Here is a 24895-nt window from a genome sequence, read left to right on the forward strand (position 1 = left end):
CGGGAGGACAGACTCAATGTGGCCTTCCACAGGAAGCTAGTAGCAGCAGGGTTGATGCATAAGCCTGCATAAGCCACAGACACATTACTTACTCCCTGACCTCTGGTCCCTGTAACCCTCAGATGTGATGTGCGTAAACATGTTTGTTTCAAGCTCTAGGGTTGGGAGGGCACTGCTGTGACAGTAGATCGTCACACAATCAGCTGGAAACTTCACAAGCATCACATAAATGCTATAACAGTTAAGTATTGTCTGGGTTACTTTTCTCTGGTTACTAGGACCAAAGACCCAACACCCAAAATGAAGGAAGGAAAGGTTTATTTAGCTCACACTTTGTGGAGGTTTCAGCCCATTTAATCAGCTGACTTCAAGGCAGAGTGGCACATGGCACCGGAGCAACACTTCATGGCAGCAGCCAGAGCCCTTATATTGTACACAGGCAGTGTAACCCCCACCCAGGGCAGTGTAACACTCACAAAATCTCTATGCCCTCCTTTTGCACAGGACATTTACAAAGTAACAGCCTCTGCTGAGTCTTAAACTTCTAAACTCAAGTTGACACAATGTATCAACATAATTAAATGACTTTTAGTAAATATACTATGCAACCATTACAATGTAATGTGTTTTAAACAGAAAAGTTTTATTCAAGGAAGGAAGAGAAACAGGTTCTACAGAGAAAGTTCCAGCTAAGTAAAAGCAGGAAAAGAGGCACACCCCACCACAGGATAGGCTACACGCACGAGCCAGTGAGCTAGCTCAGAGCACATCACCAGTGGATTTAGTACACTGCCATCATGCCAGGGAAGCTCATGGAGCCATTTCCCATTCACACTCCCAGGCCCACAACCACACTACACTGTGTCCCCACAAATTCACCGTTGGGGGATGTTTCCTATAGGTGGAACCATGGGACATAGGGTTTTGTGGCTGGTGTGTCCGAGTCCACCCTGTTGGGGAATGTGCAGTCTTCTCTTGCTTTTACTAATATTTCATGTAGAAATATGCATTTTTATCATCACTGAAGTCATCCAGTTTTTCTTTTTTTTTTTTTTTTTGGTATCAGGAATCGAACTCACGACCTCGCACTTGCCAGGCAGGCGCTTACGCAGCTGAGCTACATCCCAGCTCCTCTATTTTTGACTACTATGAGAAACATTGCTATGGACATTCATATACAAGTGTTTATAAATGAACACTGCCTGACGTTTTTTTTTTTTTTTTTTTTTGGTCATACTAGGGATAGAAACAGAGCCTTCACATTGAGCTGTATCCCCAGCCTTTTTTATTTTTTTGAGACAGGGTCTCACTATATCATTAAATCATCTATCCTCCTGCCTCAGCCTCCTAGAGTGTGGGAATACAGGTGTGTGCCACCACACCCAGCTTAGATGTCTTCTTTCCTCTTGGCTGCATACCTATGAACAGATTAGCTGAGTTGCATAATAAATCTGTGTCTAACATACAGCATTTAAGAACTATCAAACTGTTTTCCAAAAGACTGTACCATAGCTGGGTGGGCTAGAACACGTCTGTGTCCCAGCACTTAGGAGGCTGAGGCAGGAGATCCTGGCGAATTCCAGGCCAGCCTGACTTACATAGCAAGACCCTGTCTCAAAAAAACAAGACAAAACAAACTGAAGCAGCAGCCATTTCCCATTCCCATCAGCAATGTAAGGTACCCAGGATCTGGCTTCTCTACCGCCTCGCAACACCCCACAGACACTTGGTCCGCCACAGCCCTCTCCTCGGCCTGTGATGGGATATCATTGTGGGTTTCACTGGTGCTAATGGCTAACAATGTCTGGCAACTTTACAGGCACACGGCAGTGTAGGTGTCTGCTTTGGTGGGACAGCTATTCAAATCTTTTGACCTTTTTAAAAAATGAGTTCTATGTCTTATTAAGTTGTAAGAATTCACACCACACTCTGAAAATAAGCCTTTTATTGTATATATGATTAGAAATGTTTTTTCAGTAAAAGAAAATATTTCAGAAAAAGATAATTGATACAATAAAAAATTAATCATAAAGGCCAATAACAATTTAATTATCCTCAAAGTTTCACTTGACCTTGACTACCCTAACAAAGAAAAAAAGGATTAAGGATTTCACAGTAAAGGCTGGGGAAAAAAAAAAAAGCTGGGCATGGTAGTGCCCACATGTAATCTTAGCACTCTGGAGGCTGAGATAGGAGAATCCCAAATTCAAGCCCATCCTGGACAACACAGCAACTAGGCAAGACCATGTTTCAAAATAAATAAAAAGGCTGGAAGTGTATCTCACTGCAAAGACACAGGGCTCAACCTCCAGTACAAAAAAAACCAAAAAAACAGGATCTTGAAGTGAAGCTAGCACTGGGGTACTTTTCTCATTTCTGTAGTCCCAGCCACTGAGGAAGGAGGGTTATGTGAACCCAGGAGTTCAGCGCCAGACATATAGTGAGATCCTATCTTAAAATCAAAGAAAAACCACTCCCAAGCCAGAACCCAGCACACAGGAGGATCACTGTAAGTACGAGACCAGGCCGGACTACCTAGTGAGTTCAAGGGCAGCCTGAATCACACAGTGAAACTCTGTCTCAAAAAAAAAAAAAAAAACAAAAAAAAATCTAAAATCAACAGATATAAAAGTTCCTTAGTACACCACAAAGTAATGCTATCCTTTCACTGTATTTATTTTTAAGATATACCTCATTGTGACATAATTACACACAGAAACAAAGCACCTGTTTTAAATCACCCACAGTGGTGGTGACTGAGGTTCACAGAGGAACCAGAGGTCCACTCCAGGTGCCGGGACCAGGGCTCAGCCCCTGCAGTCACTGAGGCCGCACCCTGGCTGGCAGCACAAGCCTCCCTGCCTATCCCCAAGGCCACACGGCTGTATCCCACACAGGCTGACCTGACCCACACCAAGCCCTGGACAGCCAGGGCTGCGCACCACAGAACCGGAAGTGTGGTTCACCCCCAAGGGGCCTCCACCCCGCCCCCCAGGCCTGCTTTCTCACTGCACCTGAGGAAGGAGAGGAAGAAGAAGCAAGACGACCCCGGCAGGCACTCACTTTATTCCAGCCTCAGGCACCTGAGAGGCCGCCCTGGGGCCCTGAAGCAGGCAACCTCCTGCCTGGCACGCACTCCTGCTCTGGTTCCTGGAGGCAGGGGCTCAAGCATAAGGAGGCCGTGCCAGCCGGGCCCTCTCAGCAGGGGCAGGGGCCAGACTCCCCCAATTCCTGGGCACAGGGCACAGGCCAGGGCACAAAGCATGCAAACCGCCGTGTTACCATTCGCCGGTCACCATGGAGCCGCAGGCCAGTCTGCAGTGCTACTGCCCAGGCACAGGCCCATTCCTGCTTGGCCCTGTATTGTCCACATCCACTAAGAGTCCAACGCAGCCTCAGTAGCCCCCAAATCTGATCACAGAACAGCAGGGGACAAGCCTTTGGCAAAGAAGGACACGGTCTTGTCCTGTATCTTGTACTGGTAGGTGAGGCTTCGATCCCGTTGGGCTGCAGGCCAAGACGGCCTCCTCCAGAGGACCCTGAGCTGCAGAGACAGACAAAATGAAAGGGGGGCAGCACTTGGACGGCCCACAGTGAACCCCACCATGCCTCGCTGCAGCCTTCAACTGAGGCTGCTAGTGGGGCCAACTTGTACAATAAACAGTGAAGTAAAAATAAAGGCCCTCCCTTCCATGGCAGAGCCATCTTTCCTTGTTACAGAAAACATGAGAGAAAAAAATGAAATCAAAAGTCCCTTAGAGGGCCGAGGACACAGCTTAGTGGCACAGCTCCTGCCTGTCAAGTGCATTGATCACCAATACCAAAACATAAAAAAAAAGAAATGTTTGAAGACCAAGAAGTGGCTTGTTTTGGAGAGTGGTTAAATGACTTTATCAAGTGCAAACTGCAATTGGAATCCAGGTCTGGCCAGCTTACAACTCCACGCTGCAACCTTCTAGAAGGAACACGAATAATGTTATTATATAATGCAAAGCTGATATTAAAAAAAAAAAAAAACAGTAAGCATTTGTGCGGTGGCATGTGCTCAGGGGAAGCAAGCAGGGCAGAGCTGACCACAGAGGAAAACTGTCCCCCAGAGAAAAACTGTGACAGTATTTCTATGTATTTCCTTTTGTCTCTTTTCTATGCAGCTTTAGACTTGTTAGCTAGACCAACACATCGCACTTCACACAGATAGCACGGAGGCTCACGGGCCAGACATGGATGATTCTGCGGAGGGAAGGCCTGTCATAGGGACAATAGAGCCTTTGACTGGCCTGCAGGACCTTCACCCTGCCCAGGGCCACAGGCACCTACACTGGTTTCCAGGCCTGCTCCTTCGCTTTCTTTTTTATTTTTACTTCCACCAAGTCTTCAAATTTTTTTTTTCTTTTTTTTTAACTTGCTCCTTCGCTTTCTCTGCTGGATTTGTCTTCCAGCAACTGGGCCATGGCTCCAACCATTGGCTCAAGAGAGGTTAGCATGGGGTTAGCGCCTCGCCCCCTGGCAGCGAGAGGCCTCAGGTTCAATCCCCAGTACCACAGGAGCCTGGGGGTGGGGCACAGCCTCCCCAAGTCCCTTCTTTCCAAGAAACAGTAGTGACCAGAATGCGCTGAGTCTGTGCTGTGCTGCAGAGACTCCTTCCCCAGAGGGGCTCTCCACCTCGGTCACAGTGGTGCCAAGGGGATGCGCCAGGTCTTGACTGGTGCTTGCATGCCCGAGCCCTGCCACCTGAGGGAGCAGCCGCCCCCACGTACCTGCCCATGCACATCCCTGCAGAAGCCGGTGGCCAGGCCCTCCGCCCGCAGGATCAGGTGGCTCTGATGGCTGAGGCCACTCAGCAGGAGGTCGTTTTCCTCATCCTCACTGTCTCCACTGTCGTGCACAAGGGCCACCACGTTTCCCTGCAGCCACACAGGAGCGGGAGCAGGAGCCCCCAGGCTCTCAGTGCTGTTGCCACCCCCACCCTGCACACCCTCTTAGGTCACCCTCTCCACCAGGACCATGATCCAGTTATCCACAGGCGACTGGCACCAGCAAGTCCAACCTGCATTCCTGGGGGCTAGGGACACAGCTCAGGGGCACCATGCCTGCCTGGCGAGCACAAGGTCCTGAGTTTGAGTTCCAGTACCCAAGGAAAACAAAAAACCCACTGGGCCATGTACTCCCAACCTGTACTCCTAGCTCAATTCATGTAAAACCATGTTTGCCCTAGGCTTGTTCCCCAATAGCACCCTCCATCCCCACAAAAAAGAGACATCAGATGATTCCAAAGCAAACTCAAGCAACCTGGCAGCGAGAGGGCTCAGGTTCAATCCCCAGTACCACACACTCACACAAAAATAAATAAATAAAAAATAAAAGAACCCAAGGATGATAATGTGCTCCAAGATATGCAGGGTCACCTGACTGGCCTTGCTGAACACAGGGCCAGTTGCTCCTTTAGCTTTGAGGGCTTAACTGTATTTTTTTTGAGACAGGGTCTCGCTATGCAGTTCAGGCTGGCCTTGAGCTCACTTTGTAGCTCAGGCTGGTCTCAAACTTGCAACACTCCTCCTTCCTCAGCCTTCCAAGTGCTGGAGAGCTTTACTTTTAGCAACAGGAGTAGGGGAGTGCAGAGTGGACAGGCCAGATGATTTCTGTGCCACCCAGAGGAAGGCTAAAGCCCAGGTAAATAACAAGAGACCACTGTGGGCGAGGTGGCCAGCCTGGACCTGCTGGGGCTCTCAGAGGTCATAGGTCCCCGTGGTACCTTCAGCTCTGTGCACACAGTGGCCCTGCAGTAGTGGATGAAATCCAGCACAGCCACAGCCCCCACGCCCAGGCTCAGCAGCACGCTGAGGTCGTCTACCAGCAGCACCGGGTGCCTCCACTTCGCCTCCCCGCCGTCCTCAGGCTTCAGAGCCTCCCGCACGAACTCAAAAAGCGGCTGCAGGTTCCCTGCACTGGCTTCCCTGGGGACACAGCACAAAAGTCACTAGAGCTCACTCTCTACCTGTAACCAAGCTGCACCAAAGAACAATACGACAGCCCTCAGCAATGTGGGACACATACACACACAGACACACAAGAATAGGCTTCCTCTACACTGAGTGCTCCCTGAGGACCACAAGGTACAAAAACACTGTGCGAGAAACTGGAGGACACAGAAAGGAACAGTCCTGGGGCCTGTATAGCTGAGAAATCATACAGCTGGGTGTGGTGGCACACACTTATAATCCCAGAGCTCAGGTGGCTGAGGCAGGAGGAGCACTGTGAGTTTGGGCCCAACCTGGGCTGTATAATGAGTTCAAGGCCAGTGTGAGCTGCATAGGGAGACCCTATCTCCAGAAAAAAAAAAAAGACACCATCCAAGTGCACTCCTGTGATCCTAGGACTTGGAAGGCTGAGGCAGGAGGCTGGCAAGTTCAAGGCCAGCCTGGGCTACAATGCAAGACCCTATCTTAAAAAAAAAGGAAAAAGACTCCAGATGGTGGCCTCTCAATCTAAGAGCTATGGCACCTGGCGGATTAAACAAGAAAGCCTCCTCGGAAGCCATGTGCCACTGAAGAGAGTTAAGTGGCAGCCTAGGTGGCGGTGAGGGGCAGTGGTCTCAGGGCTGCGTGGATGGGCCTGCGGTCACGTGCTGGCCACCCCACCTGTCTTCCCTAATGAACACCCCAACACTCATTTCCCAGCTGGAGGAGGAGGAGCAGAGCATAGGACCCACGCCAACCACCCCACTGCCCTGAGTGCCAGCGAACATCCCCCAGCCCCAGATCCCCCTCACCAAGGAGGACGACTCCCCACACCTCGGCATCAGAGGTAATGAGCCCTGCACTTGGAGGAAAAAGGGGCGTGTGTCAGAGGAGTCACACACAGGGCTGGAAGAGCAGTGGCCCAGTTTGGGGCTGATGCTCAGAATGGAATGCAGGCCAGGGGGCCAATCTCAGCCCTCTAGGGAAACACCCACGAGAGTGAACACCCCAGGCTAGGGTCATAGTCTTTAGCTGTCTCCATTACTCAGTCTGTTGCTGAAAAACAAAACAGCAGGGACACAGGCAAACAGGGAGGGTGGCTGTGCCCTTACCCAAGTCATTTACAAAACAGGTCGAGCCCACGGCTCAGCCACGCAGAGGGGTGCTCTAGCTCGGGGCCCATGGCTTAGAAGGGTGTGCTAGGGCTTGAGCAGCAGTGCCAGCACAAGCTTCCTACAGCTTTGGAGACCACTGTACACCCTGCCCCACGATGGGGAGCCCTGAAGCCAGTTCTACTTTCCCATACCACAAACAGGGGTTGCACAGCACACGCGCCTGCCCACCAGGTGCACAAGTCTGACCTGAGAAACTGCAGGGGGTGAGGCTCCACTGGGGGCTGGAAGAAGATGTCCACAGAGGTCTTGAGAGCCTCGAGGAACACGAGCTGCCCGCGCTCCCGAGCCGCAGTCAGGCTGACTCCCTGAACGTGACAGAAGAGAGGAAGTTGCTACAACTCATGAGGGACCTGCCAGAGGGACAGGATGGCAGCTCCCAAGAGATACGAGCCACACACTCAATGGAAAGAGACCCTCCACCCCCCATGTACCCAAGGGTGCCCTGCCCCACCCACAAGCCCCATTCCGTTTCCTCGTCATATTTTAAAAATAGCATTTTCTTTTGTTTATGTATGTGCTTCCTTGAGTATCCAGTGCTGGGTATGACTGGGTAGGTAACTATCCAGTGTGTTAGGTATCAATGGGAATCATTTTGGCAGCACTGGAGAACTTACCTGCATGACTCAGCTATAGTTCTGATAGCCTGAAAGCTGCGGCCCATGATCTCTGCCTTCCTAAAGCCTCAGAACCACACTGAAGGCACGCACTATGAATCAGGAGGAAGCTGCGAGTCTGCTGTCCTGGCATCTCCCAGACTCTGACCCACTGCTGCATTACTGATTCTTTGTTTTTCTTTTTCCTTTGAAACAGGGTCTCGCTATGTGTTTCCCACTGGCCTCTCTGCTCCCGCGCAGCCCCGCATATGCGGGGAAGTGCAGTATGGCACCACAAGCAGGGCCCCACGCGTATGCTTCACAGGCCACCTCAGTGTGTGCTGTCTGGTGTGCAGATGAGCCGAAGGTGAAAGAAAAAGCGCCCAATCTGCAGGTGAGTGCACAGAGCTTTGTCATGAGAAACACACAGGCTTATGCAGTGCATATGCATCAGAGACCTGGCATGCAACTCATGTTCCCGGGCTCCACAGGGAGGTCTTCCTTCTCTGTAAAAGGCAGCAAGGAATGTACCCTTCTCTCCCCGCTGGCCAATAACAGTCCAAGTGGCATTTAAAGATCACTGCTGGGCCTGGGAGTGGAGTTCAGTGGTAAACACTCGCTGAGCACACACCAAGTCCTGTGTTGGATCCACAGCTCCGGGGACAAAATCACTCCTGACGGGTGCCCTGGTTCTCTTGCTAAGCCTGGCACATCCACTCCCCAAACCCCCAAAAGTCTGTGTCCCTTGAGCTCCCATTCCCGGGCAGTTAAGTACAGGTCACTGGTCATGGGCCATGTCCCTGGACAGGTAAGCAGGTTCACTGGTCTCTGCTATCTTATTTAGCAAGGGAGGAATCAAACTCAGGATTTCACATTTGCCAAGCAGGCGCTGCACCACTGAGCTAAATATCTGGCCCAGTCTCTCTCTCTTTTTTTTTTTTTTTTTTTTTTAATCAGGGTCTCACACGCAGTTCAGGCTGGCCTCGAACTCTCAGCAATCCTCCTGCCTCAGCCTCTCAAGTGCTGGGATTACAGGTGTGTACCACCACGCCCAATCTGCTATTTTAAATTTGTCTGCTCAGAGCCGACTGTGATGGCTCATGCCTGTAATCCCAGCACTCGGGAGGCTGAGGCAGAAGGATTGGTGGGAGTTCGAAACCAGCCTGGACTACAAAGTGAGCTCAAGGACAGCCTGAACTGCATAGCAAAACCCTGTCTCAAAAAGACAAAAAAAAATTTGAGACTGGGGATTTAGCTCAGCGGCATAAACGCCTGCCTTGCAAGTGTGTAGTCATCAGTTCAATCCCTGGTACCGGTAAAAATACAAAAAATAAAAAATAAAAAAAAATTTGCCCCTATCTGATGAGATCAGAGGGGTTATGGTTTGGGTCTAGATGTTGGCCCAGAGCCTCATACAATTATAGGGGGGCAGGTTTTCGGGGGTGGCTGAATCTAGTTTGTGACTGATTCATGGTCCAATACTGGGATTAAGGGTGTGAGTGCTACACCCAGACTAGGACTAGGTAGCCTGCACAGAATATAAGGGACAGAAAGAGGTTTGTGCCCCTTTGCTTTTGCTATCTTCCACCCCGTGCACTGTTTGCCCCCTCCTTGGAGCCAGGGGCAATAGTGGACTGAAACCTCTACAAACTGTGGGCTAAATAAACCTTTCCTTCCTTAACTTTGGGTGTTGCATATTTTGTCTCAGCAATGAGAAAAGTTAACGACGAGCAAGGTGAGTCAAGTACCACTGCCTCTGCCCACAGTGGAACTCCAAGCCCTAGAGCAGTGATGGGGAACCTTCGAGAGCCCAGGTGCCTAAGATGCAACCCACTTATTCATCACAAAATGCTAACACTGCAACTAACCCTGATATGAGGCCTTAGTTTAGAAAACACAACTTATACATGAACACCTTTTGTCTTAGGAAAAAACCACAGGTTCACAGCTCTGCCTAGACCCCCAGCCTAGCAAGAGACTAAGCTGTGACTTGCACCCCAGCAGACCACTGCAAAAGCCCACACTGACAAGGAGGCGGCCTTAAGTGGCCCAGAATCAGTAGAGAGGGGTTTGAGTCACTGATGTGCACTAACAGCTCAGTCAATAAATCATGCTGAGATGCCATCTTCACCCTGCAGCTGACAGTGGGGTCCCAAGACTTTCTTAGCGTTTCCTTCACCAAGTCCTCTACAGCCGAGATAGAAAAGGCCGCCCACAAGGGCACAGCACATGCTCTCACGCGGGGGCCCCAGTGCAGAGGTCTGAAGTACTTACCAGCTTCTGTCCCACGATGCCGTAGTGACTGAAGGACTGGACAAGTGCCACAAAGCAGACTTTGCAGTTAGCTAGGAAGCAAAGTAAGCTGCTGGTGAACACAGCCCCTGTTTACGGTCAGCCTGCGGGAACCTTAGCCACTCTAGGAACAAAGGCACTAAGGCACCCGACAAATTTGGTTCCGAGACACACTTTTTCAGGCTGAGGAAAGAAGAGCGCAAGTTCAAACCCAGCCTAGGCAACTTAGACCCTATCTTAAAATAAAAAACAGAAAAGGCTCACCCCAGAAAGAATGGCTGTTATGAAGAAATCAACCAATAACAAATGCTGGAGGGGCTGTGGGGAAAAAGGGACCCTTCTCCACTGGTGGTGGGAGTGTAGCCTGGTGTAACCCTTGTGGAGAGCAGTGTGGAGATTTCTCAAAAACCTAGGACTAGGGAGCTGGAGATTTAGTTCAGCAGCATAAACGCCTGCCTTGTAAGCAGGAAGTCGTGAGTTCGATCCCCGGTACCGATAAAAAAAAAAAAAAAAACACCTAGGGCTAGAGCTACTAATCCATCCAGCTATTCCCCTTCTGGGTATCTTCCCCAAAGAATTAAAAAAATCACACCACAGTGCTATATGTGCACGCATGTTTACAGCAACACAATCTGTAACAGGTAGATCTTTGAAACAATCGAAATATCCACAACTAGGAATGGATAAAAAAAATGTGGTATTTTTATACAATGGAGTCCTACTCAGTCATAATAAAGGATAAACTGGAGACTCTAATGGATGCAACTCGAGACCATATTCATAAGTGAAATAAATTAGACATCCATGTGTAAACATCATATTGTCTCACTAGTGTGAGAAGCTAAAAGAAACAATGTATGTATATATGTGTGATTTCTCTGAGTTCACTGAAGAGAAAAATTTGTGCTGGTATTATTTGGATTGAACGCAGATGTCCTGTCCTCTGGGTGAATTGGGGATGACGATGTACAATGTATGTACCATTGTTGCCCCTTGATTGACATGTTTTGAAATTTTATGTTTTTCTTTTTCATTCTCTTTGAAATAAAACAGATTTTTAAAAAGCGAGGAGGGGCTGAGGGTTTGCTCAGTGCAAAGGCCCTGGGCTCAAGTCCTACTACCAAAACAAAACAACCGAAACTTTTGCCTTACAGTGTTGATTCTGAGATGTACTTCTGATGGATGGATTATTAGATACTTACTTCTGTTCTATTGTGAAGTGTGTCTTTTTTTTTTTTAAATTAGTGTTCCCGTTTACTGCTGGTATACAAGAATACTATTCACCTTTTAAACAGTTTTATAGGGCTCCAGCATGGTGATGCACACCTGTAATCTCAGCACGCTGGAAACTAAGGCTGGAGGATTGCCACAAGTTTGACGCCAGCCTGGACTACATAGTGAGTTTAAGACCACCCTGAACTACACAGCAAGATGCTGTCTCAAAAAAAAATTTTTATATCCCACAGAAAACAAAGAAAGCACAAAGAAACTCCAGTTACTCAACCAACTCTTACTAGTTCTAACAATTTATCTGTAGATAAATTGCTTTTTCTATGCTGATGACAACATTACATGAACTTTACTTTCAAAGTTGTAAGATTAAACTGGATGGGGTGGTTTAGGCCTGTAATCCTAGCACTCAGGAGGCTGAGGGAGGAGTATCACAAGTTCTATGCCATTACCACTTTCTTTTTTTTTTATTTTTTATTTTTTTTTTTTGTCTTCTTCGTTTTTATCGGTACCAGGGATCGAACTCACGACTGCCTGCTTGCAAGGCAGGTGCTTATGCCACTGAGCTAAATCCCCAGCCCCACCATTACCACTTTCATGCTATGTGACCTTAACCAAGTGCCTAATTTCCCTGGGCTTCAGTTTTGTTTTATCACTTATGAAATATGTAATGCCAGGGGGCTGGGAATTTAGCTCAGTGGCATAAGCACCTGCCTTGCAAGCAGGCAGTTGTGAGTTCGATCCCCGGTACCAATAAAAAGGAAAAAGACAAAAAAAAAAAAAAAAATGTAATGCCACACTTTTAAGGGTCCTGTGCCCCACTGCTGTCATTTCCTGGTACTCACTTCAACTATCCATTCCTTCTTGCCCTAGCAAGACTCTGTCTCTAAACTAAAAAACAAGTAAAGGTGGCCGCAAATTCCCTTTGAAGACTCTCTGAGCCTGTGAACTAGACAAGATGAGCAAAGCTCACCCTCCCTCCTGAGCTGAAAAAATTTATGGACAAGAAGTTATCATTGAAATTAAATGGTGGTGGGCATGTCCAAGGAATATTGTGAGGATTTGATCCCTTTATGAATCTTGTGATAGATGAATGTGTGAAGATGGTAACTAATGGGCAACAGAACAATATTGGAATGGTGGTAATACGAGGAAATAGTATCATTATGTGGGAAGCCTTAGAACGAGTTTAAACAATGATTGACTGTTCAGCAGAGAAATCCATGGTCCTCTTCAAAGCGCTAGTTTCAGTGACTCAAAACTGAGTCATACACATTTTTGTACTGTTTTTTGTTAAATAAACTTTTTTAAGTAAAAACAAAACTAAACAAATAAATAAATAAAAGCTTTAAGTTATTGCAACCATGAGCACTATGGCTCTGCCTTATACCCTGGTTTGGCACAGGACATACTCCAGGAGAACCCACTGGTAAGTTAGTGTCTTTTGCTTTTTTAAAAAAATCTTCCTGAGACAGAGTCTCGCTATGCAGTTCAGGATGGCCTGGAGCTCATTTTGTAACCCCGGCTGGTCTCAAACTTGCAACGATCCTCCTGCTTCAGCCTCCTGAGTGCTGGGATTACAAGCATGCACCACCATGCCAGGTCAAGTCTCTTTTGCTTTTGACTCTTTTCCTAGCCTCTTTCCAGATGGAAATTGCAGGGGCCATACTCTTTAGGAAGCATCCACTAGCCGGGCAAAGTGTCAAAGAGTTAAGCGTCCAGAAACTTCAAGATACGCAAGGACTAAGGAGCCATGAAACAAGGACCACATGAGGACCTCTGAGAGGTAATTAGCACCTGGACATCAGAGACAGAGGGGGAAGGCGGGAAGTGGGCGCAGTGAGTACATGCCACCCTGCAGGGTTGGGAGAGAACAAAATGCAGCCAGTGTTCTGTTACCTAGTAAAACAGCTCTTGGTTACTTAAATCCCAACTCCACTTAGTAAAAGTCATCCCACTGCTGCCTGAAGCAGGCTGTGCTATTTTTCCTTTTTTTGCATTGGGTTTCTTTTTCTGCACCATCAGTGAGTTACATTACCTTTGAGGTAGAAAGAGAGAAAGTGGTGCACAAGGAAACTGCCATCTGTCTTGGCATCACAGAGGAGAGTCAGTTTCCCCTAAAAGTTAAGAAAAACACAAAGGTGAATTTGACTTCCAAAAAGGAGATCAATCTAGTGTAAAACTCTGGTAAACTGTGTCCACTGCTAAATTTCTACACCTAGGGTGTACTTGTTAATGCTGTATATTCTAAACTTACCCAAAAATGAAGAAAACGTCTAAGAAACTAAGATCAAAGTTACCTGTGTTGTAGCTCATGATGTACAAGCTTATCACAGCCTACACTTTCTCAAGGCAAAACAGAATAAAGCTGCTTCTCTTTCCCCTTGTCACCTTACTAACTCAGGAGCCAGTCCCTGGGAGAATGAGATTCTGAAGCAAAAATGCTTTTACCATCTAGCTCCAGTGAAAATCACAGACTGCCAGGATTGCAAGGGACTTTCAGGAAGGGATTTTCTAACCTCACTTTCTGATTCTCATGCCAGTTTTGTCCTATATCCTGGTGGGTGGGTCTCAGGGCTCTGGAAGAAGTTGTAACAGACATCTCTGATAACACACCTCTCCCAATGACTGTTTATCACACACACCACTTCCATGCTGTGTGACCTTAAGCAAGTGCCCAACTTCTCTGAGCTTCTGTTGTTTCTCTTTTCTCACTGGTAAAGTAGGAAAGATAAAGCTGGACAAGGTAGTGCACCCTGGGAGGCTGAGGCTGAAGGATCACAAGTTCCAGGTTGGTCTGGGCAATTTATTGACTTGACAAGTCTCTCACTCAAAAAATGTAACAAGGGGTAGGGACATAGCTCTGTGTAAAGGCTGTAAGTTCAATCTGCAGTACCAAAAATAAAAGATTGGCTCACACTGGCATACTTTGAGCCTGCTGCTGTACACCAACGCTGTCATTCTCTTTTACCCACTCCAGTCCTCCATTCCCTCTGGTCTCAGTAACTGCCAAGGTAATCAGGTAACCACGATCATCTGAAGGCTTGAATACACAAGAACTCCTCAATTAGAATACTCAAACTACAATTTGCGTGGCACTAGGAAAGGCAGTTTACAGTGCTTGAAGGAGTCCAGTTTCTCATTACAAAGGTGGAGGAGCAAGCCACTGATGTTCCTGGAAGAGGTAACTTGTGCATGACTTAAAATGTGACCAGCCAGGCATGGTGGCACACGCCTATAATCCTAGCACTAGAGAGGCTGAAGCAAGAAAACTGCCATGAATTCGAGGCCGGCGTGAGCTATACAGTCAAGTTCAAGGCCAGTCTGAACTACGTTGTGAAACTAGGTCTTAAAAAAAAGTGACCATTGGGTCAGCATTATGCCTGGTTAAAAAAAAAATAAGTGACCACCTCTACCCGGCACTCGGGGCTCGCGGCCACCGTACTCTCCCGCCAGCCCATGCGCGTTACTCCCCGGATGTGTTTTTCGCCACGCTCCTGGGACCCGCCCCCTTCCAGGTCGCGCGACACTTTACCTGCTCTGCTTTGTCAGGAGTGGTGTTGAGAAGATGATTGAGTTCTGGGAACATAACGAACTCCGAGAAAGTTAGCACGGTGGAAAAGGTGAGCTGCTGCGTGGCCAACGCAGGGTAAACAGCGTCACCCTCTGTTAGCTTCGCGCCATGCAGTGCGCATGCGCACCACCACTGGGGACCTACGGCCACAACCAATCGGGCGGGTGTTACGGCGCACGCGCAGGAATGTGCCTCAGAGCGCCTTAGGGACGAGGATCGGTGGTGAGCCTGATCACGGGTGTCCCCTGGTGGTCGTGTGATGGCTCACTTGGTAGAATCTTTTCCTGCTCTTGGCCTCATTCCACGTGCTGTTGTCGAGTGCCTGCTCTGTGCCCCAGTGTCAGAAACTTGGGCTGTGCTCACCCTCACAAAAAGCAAAAATGAATATGATACAAACTGAACACGGCATTGTATGTTGAGAAGATCAATGGAAGCCGGGCTTGGTGGCTCACGCCTGTAATCCCAGCACTTGGGAGGCTGAGGTGGGAGGATCCTTGCGAGTTTGAGACCAGCCTGGGCTACAAAGTGAGCTCAAGGCCATCCTGAACTGCATAGCGAGACCCCGTCTCAAAAAAGGACAAAAAAAAAAAAAAAAAGAAGAAGAAGAAGAAAGAAAAGGTCAATGGAGAAAAGCAAAAGCAGAAGGGAGTAACGATGGGAGTAGCGGATAGGTTACAGAACTACAGAAATGTTAGGACAAGCCTCTAAAAGCCTCTTCTTAAAATGATTTTTTTTTACCAGGTAGTCAACCAGTTAGCAATTCTCAGTTTCTTTAGGTCTTTGTCCAGATGTCATTAACCTGAGTTTCCCGGAGCACCTTATTTAAACCTCAAACTTCCTTTTTTTTTTTTTTTTTTCTTTTTTTTTTTTTTTTTTTTTTTTGAGACAGGGTCTAGCTATGTAATCCACATTGTCCTTGAGCTCATTATAGCCCAGACTAGGCTCAAACTTTCAGCGATCCTCCTGTCTAAGGCTCCTTAGTGCTGGGATTACAGGTGTAGCACCACCACTCATAGCTATTCCTTTCTCAACACTACATTTTCTTTGCTTTTATTTTTCTCATAACGTAGTTTTGTTCCAGTTAGTCTCGGGTCACGAGATACTAATCTATAATTCCACCAAAGTCGATTTGTTGATTCATTTCGATGAAGGACGTAACACCCAGTGGAGCCTGGGGTTGTGTCTGAAGGAAGAGTAGGGGGGTAAAGTTGAAATGAAGGAATGTTTTTATAAAGGCTCAAAAGGAAGCACAGCTGCCGAGTGTGGTGTCCCAGGCCTGTAATCCCAGCAGTGGGAGGCAGAAGAGGATGGAGATTTAAGGCTATCCTGAGCCTATAGTGAGACCCTGCCTCAAACAAACGAACAACAACAAAAAGTACAGTTGTGTGCACAGGGGTCAACATCTGACCTGCAAAGTGGACACAGTGTGCTGTTTGTATGGAAACTATAAGATTAAAACACACAATTGTGAAATGAAGTCTCTTAGCAGAAGCTTTGCACCTGGAATGGAAATCAAGGCTGCTTCTATGTCAAAGTGACTTAAATCCCCAAGGTGACACTGGGATGTTTCATGCTTACTGACAGGTGAAGGAGAGAAGGAACTGGCCTGGTGTCCTGTTGAACATAAACAGTTTCCAGACATGTCAACACCAGACTGATTGTAAAGCAGCAAGACAAAACTAGGCCACTCCATAATCATGTTGAACACAAAACATCTGCATTGTTCAAGCTACAAAAACTACCAAACATCTACTCTCCCAGCCATAGTTCCTTTTTTTCCATTACTAGGAATTGAGCTACATCCCCAGTACTTTTTAAATTTTGAGACAGGTTCTCACTGAGTTACAGTACTAAACAGCCCAGACTTTTAGTTGGGTACAAACTTGTGACCCTTCTGGCTCTGCCACTAGAGTTCTGGGGTCACAAGTGTACACCATCATTCCTGGCTCCATGAACTCATCAGTTAATGCCTTGATGAGAACACTGCTGTACTGAGAATCAAATGCTCCATACTCAAGTCTGTGAGGCAATCTTGATGTGAGTCACAGTGGGTCCAGTCTAGTTCTCGTCCTCTTAGCTGCTTTTAGGGCAGACTCCAAAAGACTTTATCTTGAATATATATCCAGAATGGACTTTTTTTTTTCTTGGTACCAGGGCTCAAATTCATGACCTTGTGCTTGCCAGGTAGATGCTATGCTGCTGAGCTATATCCCTGGCCCACAAAGTGGAATGTTTAGATTATAGGCAGAGGTGAATTTAACCTTAAGGCAATAAAGCCAATTAGCATTCATAATGCATTGCCTTTTTTGGTGGGGGTGTGCTGGGGATGAAAACCAAGGATAGTTTACCATTGAGCTATATCCACAGGCATTGTTCCATGGGCTTTGTTTTGGGTTTTTGTTGTTTTGTTTTGTTTTGAGACAGGGTCTCTCTGTAGTTTAGGCTGGGCTTGAGCTTTGTAGCCCAGGCTGGCCTCAAACTTGCAGCAGTGCACCTGCCTCAGCCTCCCAAGTGCTGAGATCATGGGCATGCACCACCACATCCAGCTTCATGTTCTCATTTTTTAATTTTATTCAACATGGTGTGTTGCTATGTTGACCAGGCTGGCCTTGAACTTGTGATCCTCTTGCCTCAGCCTCCTTAAATGCCAAAATTACTATTCCTAGATTCAAGCTCCATTTTGACCTACAGGGCTTAATCATGTCTGCTTTCTTTCCAGTAGTTGGGCCTCTGGCTCCATTTCTTCTTCCCTAGCAGGAACTGATCATGTCCTTGACTCAGAGCTCTCCTCAGGCTCCTCCGGGGACGCCAGCAGGACCTGCTCCCCAGCTCCCAGCCCCTGGACATGTCCTTCAGCCCTACCTCTGGATGCTGGCAACCATCACTGTTGAAAATGTCACGGGGCCCTGCCTGGCCCAGCTCTGTAGACTCTGTATCAACACTATATGTTCCCTTTGCTTTCCTGTCTCTAATTTATGAGTTATTTTCTCTCGAGTATTGCCTGTCACCTCTGCCATTTGTGACAAGAGTTTTCATAGCCTGGTGTTGAGGTTGAACCCACAGAACCCACAGAATCCTGGCAGAAGAAAAACAGCTGGCAGGAGGGTGGGTCGCCTCTGAATGCCACTAGGGGGCAGAAGCCCCTGACAAATGCTGCCAAACTCCCTGGGGCAGAGGCCAGGCAGGCATTTGGGCTGCCCCTGTTGGTCCTGCCTCCCTTCTGAGGAAGCCCTGAGCAGTCCTTGCCCAGGTGTCCACTAAGGATGTCCCTTAAGGATGTCCCCTCTGTCCCACACTAAAAGCCAGGGTCCTCACTGGGTGGCATGGAGCTGGCTATGTGAACACCTGTCTTGTCCTCACCCATCCACTCTGCCAGACAGGTGAGTGGGCCTGAGGGACAAAGAGGGGCATCCCAAAATAGCCTGCATTGCCAGTTATGTAAAGAAAAAAAGACATCAATGTCTAATGCATTTAAATCACTTCTAAGATCTCAGACCCGAAGTGGTCCACGGGGCACAGTGACATCTTACGCGAAACACGGCACACATTCCTTCTGACACCTGGCCACAGGCTGCTCAGCTCCAGAGCAAGGCTCAGCAATTCCTGGCTGCCACAGCCCAGTGGCATCAGGAAAGGAGGCACCCTCCAGAGACTCACTGCTTCCGCAGGGCCTGCTCTCATAGAACTTAGTTTCTCTGAGTTTCTGATGCGATTGAAGCCCCTCGGGAGACACTGACCACCTAAATAGGACGGGAAGACACTCTGCAACTCCAGAGTGGCCTCTGAGTAAATAGCGACCAGCACCGTGGTCACTCCAGTTCCTGGAGCCAGGAGTCACTTCTGTGAGCATCAAAACCCGAGCAAACTCGAGCCCAAGGCAGAGGCCTCCGTGTACTGCCTGCCTCCTCCCTGGAAGGTTCAGACTCAGTGTCCACCCCACAGGAAGCTCTGCCTCAGCTCCCGCACGGCCTACATGGCCTGAGTCCTTATCCAGGGTACAGGAACCAAGGACCAAGAAAGAGAGGGGCTGCATCAGGACCTGGTTTCCTGGTGACAACTTAAGACCTCAGTTGCTACCATGTATCCCTCAAAGTGTCTGTGAGACACTCCCAGATATCCACAGGCCCGGTTTCCTCCTTCAGTCCCTACTCCTTGAGGCCTCCCCAGCTCCCAGTTCCTCCAAGGTCCACATCAGCCACCTGTGGGGCCTCACCTGAGACCACGCCCTCCCCCAGGCAGCCTTTAAGGGACTGCACATGTCTGGCATTGGGACACTCAGGCTGACTGCTCTGCTTCAGTGTCCTTGGGTTTACTGAGTTCCTGTCACTGTTCAAATCTTCCCTCTGTCCAGTCCCACTTTGTCTTCCTTCCTTTCACGGGGGTTTGTCCCGAACTCCTGACACCAGGCTGGGTGGTGCATGCCTGTAATCCCAGCATTCAGGAGACTGAGGCAAAAGGATCCCAAGTTTAAGCCCAGACCCCGTCTCAAAATAAAATATTTCAAAAGAACCAGGGACGTAGCTCAGCGTGTTCATTTCCTACTACAAACCAAACAAAAGGCTTTCCCCAACAGTGCTGATGCCTGCACCCCAGAGACCTCAGGATCACAAAACTCATGCTGGAGGTGAGGGGCTGAGCACACAGGGAGTGAGAGAGATCACTGGGTTCAACTATCAGGACCCAAAGGGTCCAATTAGAACCGAGCCCTCTTGCGCTGGGAGTCTTGTCGACCTCTGAGCTGAGTCCCAGGGTACTGCTCCCAGGCCAGGCGGACCTCTCTCAAGCCAGGACGAATGCACCTGCCCTGACCCTGCAGGAGCCTGGCCTGGTCTGCTAGGCCCTGCCCAGCTTCGGGCTCCACACCAAGCACAGATAAAGCGGCGTTCAGTCTGGGCTGTCTCTCCAGGCCCTGGAGAGAAGAGAAGCCAGTGTTTAAAATCTCAATGGCCTCCTAAGTCCTGGGAAGAATGAGTGGCTTTGTGCGGGCAGGAAGGCAGGGGTGGCAGAGACCTTGAGGGACGCAGTGAATAGGTTCTGCGGAAGCCGGGGCTGGGGGCACAGGCTCCACGCAGGCAGGTGGGCCCACAGCTGCCCACGGGCTCCAGGGACCGTGAGAGCCTGTGTGTGTGTGTGTGTGTGTGTGTGTGTGTGTGTGTGTGTGTGTAGCACTGCGGCAGAACCAGGGCCTTACACGTGCAAAGTAAACATTCCATCGTGGGGCCATGCCACAGCCTGATACATGGACATATTCTGAAGCTCTTTAGTTTCTTCATGCTCTTGTGAAACACTCGCACAGTCCCTGTAGTTGCTGCAGAGTATTTTTTTTTTTCATGGTTCTTTAATTTTCAGCTCACTTTTTGCCAGCATCAGCACAGGCCTTCGCATCTCCCTTTCTCCATTCTGTTCTTTTGGCTTTCTTCTTTTAATTGGTATTTGTTTGTTTTCATTTTTTGTTTGTGTTTTTAGACAGTTTTTAGTTCAAGCTGGCCTCAAACTCACTATGTAGCCTCAGCTGGTCTCAGCTGGTGGTGATCCTCCTGCCTCAGCCTCCTGAGTGCTGGAATTGCAGGTGTGCACTGCTACACCTGGCACTTTTTGCTATTTTCTTGAGCTTTTCTTCTCACACAGGCTATGTCTTGCAGATTTATGTTCAGGTTCATTTTTCTTTGCGTAATCTAAGGGACCATAAACCATGCCAAGGCCAGTTGTCTTGTCATTCTCAAAGTGGACTCTGAATCCAGATACAAAAATGGTATCTGATGTGGTCTTATACATTTTTCTTGAATTTCTGTCTTAGTTACTGTTGCTTTCCCAGAGCGAAGGATACCAGTGACCACTTGTTTGCTTTAAAGTAGTCAGCTGGTCATCACCTCTCAGGGTGAGGCAGCGGGCTCTCGGCCAGGCAGAAGAAGCCCGTATTTCATATCATGTACCCCTGAAGTCTGTCTCCATTGGGAGCCCTTGACATGCGTCTTCTCAGGCTCCACGGACAGATTACACATTGGGGGCCGAGGCAAGAGCGTGGACAGATGTGGGGAGCTTTGAGCACTTGGCTCCAGCCACCAGCAGGGCCTCAGGAGAGAGTCAGACACTGCCCAGAGGCCTATGATTCCCACTCCTCTTCCTATTCCTGTTCCCGTGACCTTTCCCACCAGGCCGCCCTCCTTCATCACCATGGACCATGGACCTCCTCAAGGTCCAGTTGATTGAGGCTCAAGGTGGGTGGAAGATAAGGAAAATTAGTGACAGCCAGAGTGGAGTGGGTTTATGTTCTCCGTGACCTCAGAATCTTTCTACGGGGAAGAAATATGTTTACTTCATTTTATTTTATTTTTTTTACTTCCAGGCTTGGGACAGTCACCTGGGGATTTGATGTCCGATAGTATCCAAGCCAAAACCCCCAATGCTTTAAAAACAGTCAAATAGAATTATGTGCTTGCATTTTTAAAAAACACACTTTTAAATTCTCTTTAAATGGTCCTAAGGAAATAAACAAAACTTACCAAAACTTGGTAAGAACCATCAAAGTTCTGATTGTGGTGGTCCCCCACTTCCTGAGGTATGAAGGAGCCAGAGAAAATAATTTGGAAAGGAAAAAATTATTTATTAAAGCACAGGCCTGGTGATGCAGCCTCCAGTAGCCAATATGGAAGACTGGGTACCTAACAACTAAAGGGCAGGGTTTTTATCCTGTAAAACTGCAAACAGCTGCCCTCCCTGGTAAGCCGCGGCAGTGTGGCCCACTGCAGCCCTTCCAGGGGGAGAACTAGCAGTGTCTCCTGAGATCCACACCATGTTGGAACTTAGGACTCTGGGAAGCCAAGCAAGCACCTCCCCTCCCTGGTAATCGGAGGCAGTGTGGCAGACTGCAGCCCCTCCAGGGGGAGAACCAGCAGTGTCTCCTGAGATCCACGACATGTTGGAACTGAGGACACTGTGAAAGCAAATGACAATCCTGCCTCCCTGCTTAGCAATAGTGAACCTACTGCTACATGGCCTAGAGTCAAATATCCCACTTCCCCTATCCTCCTTCTCCCCTCCCCCCCTCTGCCCATTAGCAAGTGGGAACCAGAAATCTGAGCATCTCCTGGAAGGTTGACCATAACAAATAAGGGGGACTTCCTTCTACCATTTCTTTGAAGGCAAATATTTTTATTACTGTTTTGCTCTTTTCTGATTAATGGTACTGCTCTATTCAATATTCTGTTTTGATAAGTTCTATAGTGTTCTATATTTCATCTCATTTTGATATACAGGATTGAAAGAACAACTGTTATCAAGATAACAAAATATACTGTGATACCTATTACTGTTATCCCAGTAACCTGTTGCGAAGTTCTGTACCAGTTTCACTGTACGATCTTAGTTGGCTTTATTCTGACTTGTTCTGTTGTATACTTTCAAAATAAAAAAAAAAAGTTTAAAAAAAAAACTGTAAACAGCTACTGGTCTTCACAATGCAGGGGGGTGGAGTTTGCAGCACACTACAGAACAGGAACACAATGGTTACATTTCTTGGGAAGTACAAGTTTCAGGTGGGCTAACAAGCAAGTTTAGATTAGGCAAACATCTGCTCTTAGAGTTTGATAGGTTACAACACTGATATTTAAAACACAACTTTTTGGTGGGATTGTAATCACTCTGGTGATTATTCCTCAAACATTAAAATGAGAAAGTCTACATTACCCAGCGATTCCCCTTCAGGTGTCTTCATGAAGAGTTAAAGACGAGGGATTACCTGATCCACACACAGCCACTGTTGTAACACCGTAGCTCATGGCAGTTGAATCTCTGAAGTGGTCTAGAAGTCCATCAACAGTGAACTGATAGAGAAAATGTAGTGTTTGTACACAATGGAGTACCACATTGCCATAAGGAGATCTTCAGTCAGAGGAAAATAGTTGCACTTTGAGAGTGTAATGTTAGGGCTGGGGATTTAGCTCAGTGTTTAAGCGCTTGCTTGGTAAGCACAAGGTTGTGAGTTTTATTCCTGGTACCCAGAAAAACCAAAAACTGATGAGACTATAATGTTAAGTAAAATATAAACAAACAACCTTAAGTGCTGCATGCTTTCTTTTTTATGAGAAACCCAAAATATAAACAGAAATACACAATAGAACAACAGGAAGTGGAGAGACAGATCTTATGCAGATGGGAAGGGGCCCGGGCAGGAACCGGGGTGTGCTTGGTCCATGCATGCGTTCCCCATAACACGTGATCATTGTACTGCAAACACAGACTAATGAAAATAAAAATAAAAATTTCCTCGTCTTCTTCCTGTCCACCAATGAGATCAACTTCATTCCAGACTGGAGCAGCCATGGACACAGGGTCCCATCATCAGAGCCTCCTGACTGGGAGACCAGGATGTGGCAGTGGCCCAAGCTCTGCATGAGGGTGGCTAAGATGGCAGCTCCCTTGGTCCCCACTAGTCCCATTTGGGGACCCCTAGCTCTGCCTTGGGAGTGGTATCCTGGGGAAGGCCCTGCTCCAGCTCACATGGGAGGGAGACCCATTCTACTAAGTGACCCGGTCCAGGCATAGGCCCATCACTCCACAAAATCCAGGCCTTTGTCTTTGATTTGGCCTGGGCCGAGGGGAAGGCACAGAATTCCCAATTTCCTTCCAAAGAAAATGACTTCGATTGAAGCCTGGGCACTGTGATGCATGTCTGGAACCTCAGCACTCTGGAGGCAGAGGCAGGAGAATCACCAAGTTTGAGGCCCGCCTGGGCTACATACTAAAATCACATCTCAAGAAACAAAACAAAGACAGAACATGATAAACCAGGCATGGTGGCGCACGCCTATAATGCCAGCACTTGGGAGGCTGAGGCAGGAGGATCATTGCAAGTTCAAGACCAGCCTGAACTGCATGGTGAGACCCTGTCTCAGAAAGATTAAAAAAAAAAAAAACATGATTAAGTGACTTCATTTACAACAGTGTGTAAACGCTTACATTTTCTCTCAGAAGCTATGAAGGTTGTGGTAAAAGGCAAACCTGGAGGAGTCTAAAGACACTAAATTGTAGGTGGATTAGTTTACTAAAAAGAACCAGGGAAAGATACAGAAAAAAAGTCATCCTGAAGTTAGAAAAAAATCTCAAACAATATCGTAAGAGAGATCCCTTTTAGCCACCTGCTGAGTAATTTATGTCCCAGGGAATTCTTGAAAACAGTATTCAGGCAGCAGTTAAGTGGAGCCTGAGAAGTATCAGGAAAAACTTGGTTCAGAAGAGTCTGAGCAGGGCCGGCAGGATAGCAAAGATGGCCAGGCATGTGCCAAGCTCTGGGTTCAATTCCCAGAAACAGGAAAATAAACCTCCCTGAGACCTCCCACCAGCACCAGGGCTCAATCCTGAGCCCTGCTGGTCAGATGAAGTTCCGGTCTCGCTTCATCCTGTCTTTAACCACAAGACACAAGAGTTTTGTACGCTGCTGCGCCCCCTCCTCCCTCCTGTTCCTGTACCGGTCGCTTCACAGGCCCGTGACCTCTCCCTCATGAGTGTCCCCCTCCATCGTGTCCTGCCCCCTGCCTTCCCTGCCTGCCCCACTCTCAGTGCCCCATTCCAGTGTACGTTTGTCATGGCTGAACCCACAGCAATGTGTGTCACCCCTCAGAGTCATGGCTTACACCCTTGTGCATCCTGTGTGTTTTGACACGTGTGAGGACACGCGTCCTGTGTCTTACAAAATAGCTGAAGCATCTTAAAAATCCACAGTTCACCCAGTTCACCCCTCCTGGCCCCAATCTCTGGCAATCACTGATCATTTTACTACTTCTGGGTTATTTCAGAATGTCACACGGTTGGGATCACGAAGTGTGTGGCCTTTCCACATCAGTGTCCTTTGCATAGCTGTTTTGTTTTTTGTTTGTTTTAGGTTTTGGATTGTTGAGACAGGATCTTGATATGTAGCCCAGGATGCCCCTAAATGCACAGCAAGGCGTGTGCCACCACACCTGGCTGCAGATTTTGAAAAGGACAAAAAAAAGCAATCGAGGATGTTGGCACATGCCTGTCATCCCAGCACTCAGGAGGATGAGGCAGGAGGGCTGCTGTGAGCTCAAGGCCAGC

General features: G+C 48.0%; 1 protein-coding gene and 1 pseudogene across 2 annotated transcripts; one reads left to right on the plus strand and one right to left on the minus strand.

The window, feature by feature from the left end:
* Positions 1-1930: 1930 nt before the first annotated feature.
* Elp6 (elongator acetyltransferase complex subunit 6) lies at positions 1931-14939 on the minus strand. Of its 2 annotated transcripts, XM_063261087.1 has the most exons (7): positions 14783-14939; positions 13286-13364; positions 10000-10070; positions 7319-7437; positions 5753-5954; positions 4758-4904; positions 1931-3544 (listed from the first exon to the last, which is right to left on the minus strand). In XM_063261087.1, exons 1-7 carry the CDS (start codon positions 14834-14836, stop codon positions 3416-3418), a joined length of 801 nt encoding a protein of 266 aa, XP_063117157.1. In that variant the 5' UTR covers positions 14837-14939; the 3' UTR covers positions 1931-3415. The 2 variants fall into 2 exon arrangements, with proteins under 2 accessions (XP_063117157.1, XP_063117158.1); XM_063261088.1 differs by lacking the exons at positions 10000-10070; positions 14783-14939 and having other exon boundaries at positions 13286-13342.
* LOC111753591 (small nuclear ribonucleoprotein G-like) lies at positions 12191-12576 on the plus strand (annotated as a pseudogene).
* Positions 14940-24895: the final 9956 nt, after the last annotated feature.

Source organism: Cavia porcellus, unplaced genomic scaffold (genome assembly GCF_034190915.1).
Source record: "Cavia porcellus strain 051 isolate PalLab524CR breed Dunkin Hartley unplaced genomic scaffold, mCavPor4.1 scaffold_14, whole genome shotgun sequence".
Lineage (NCBI taxonomy): Eukaryota > Metazoa > Chordata > Mammalia > Rodentia > Caviidae > Cavia > Cavia porcellus.

Coding starts and splice junctions, on each gene's coding strand:
- Elp6 (XM_063261087.1), bottom strand. CDS start 14,836: ATGTTCCCAGAACTCAATCATCTTCTCAACACCACTCCTGACAAAGCA. Junction 10,071..13,285: donor TCTCTCTTTCTACCTCAAAG/GTAATGTAACTC, acceptor TTTGCTTCCTAG/CTAACTGCAAAGTCTGCTTT. Junction 3,545..4,757: donor GCAGGGATGTGCATGGGCAG/GTACGTGGGGGC, acceptor CTGTCTCTGCAG/CTCAGGGTCCTCTGGAGGAG.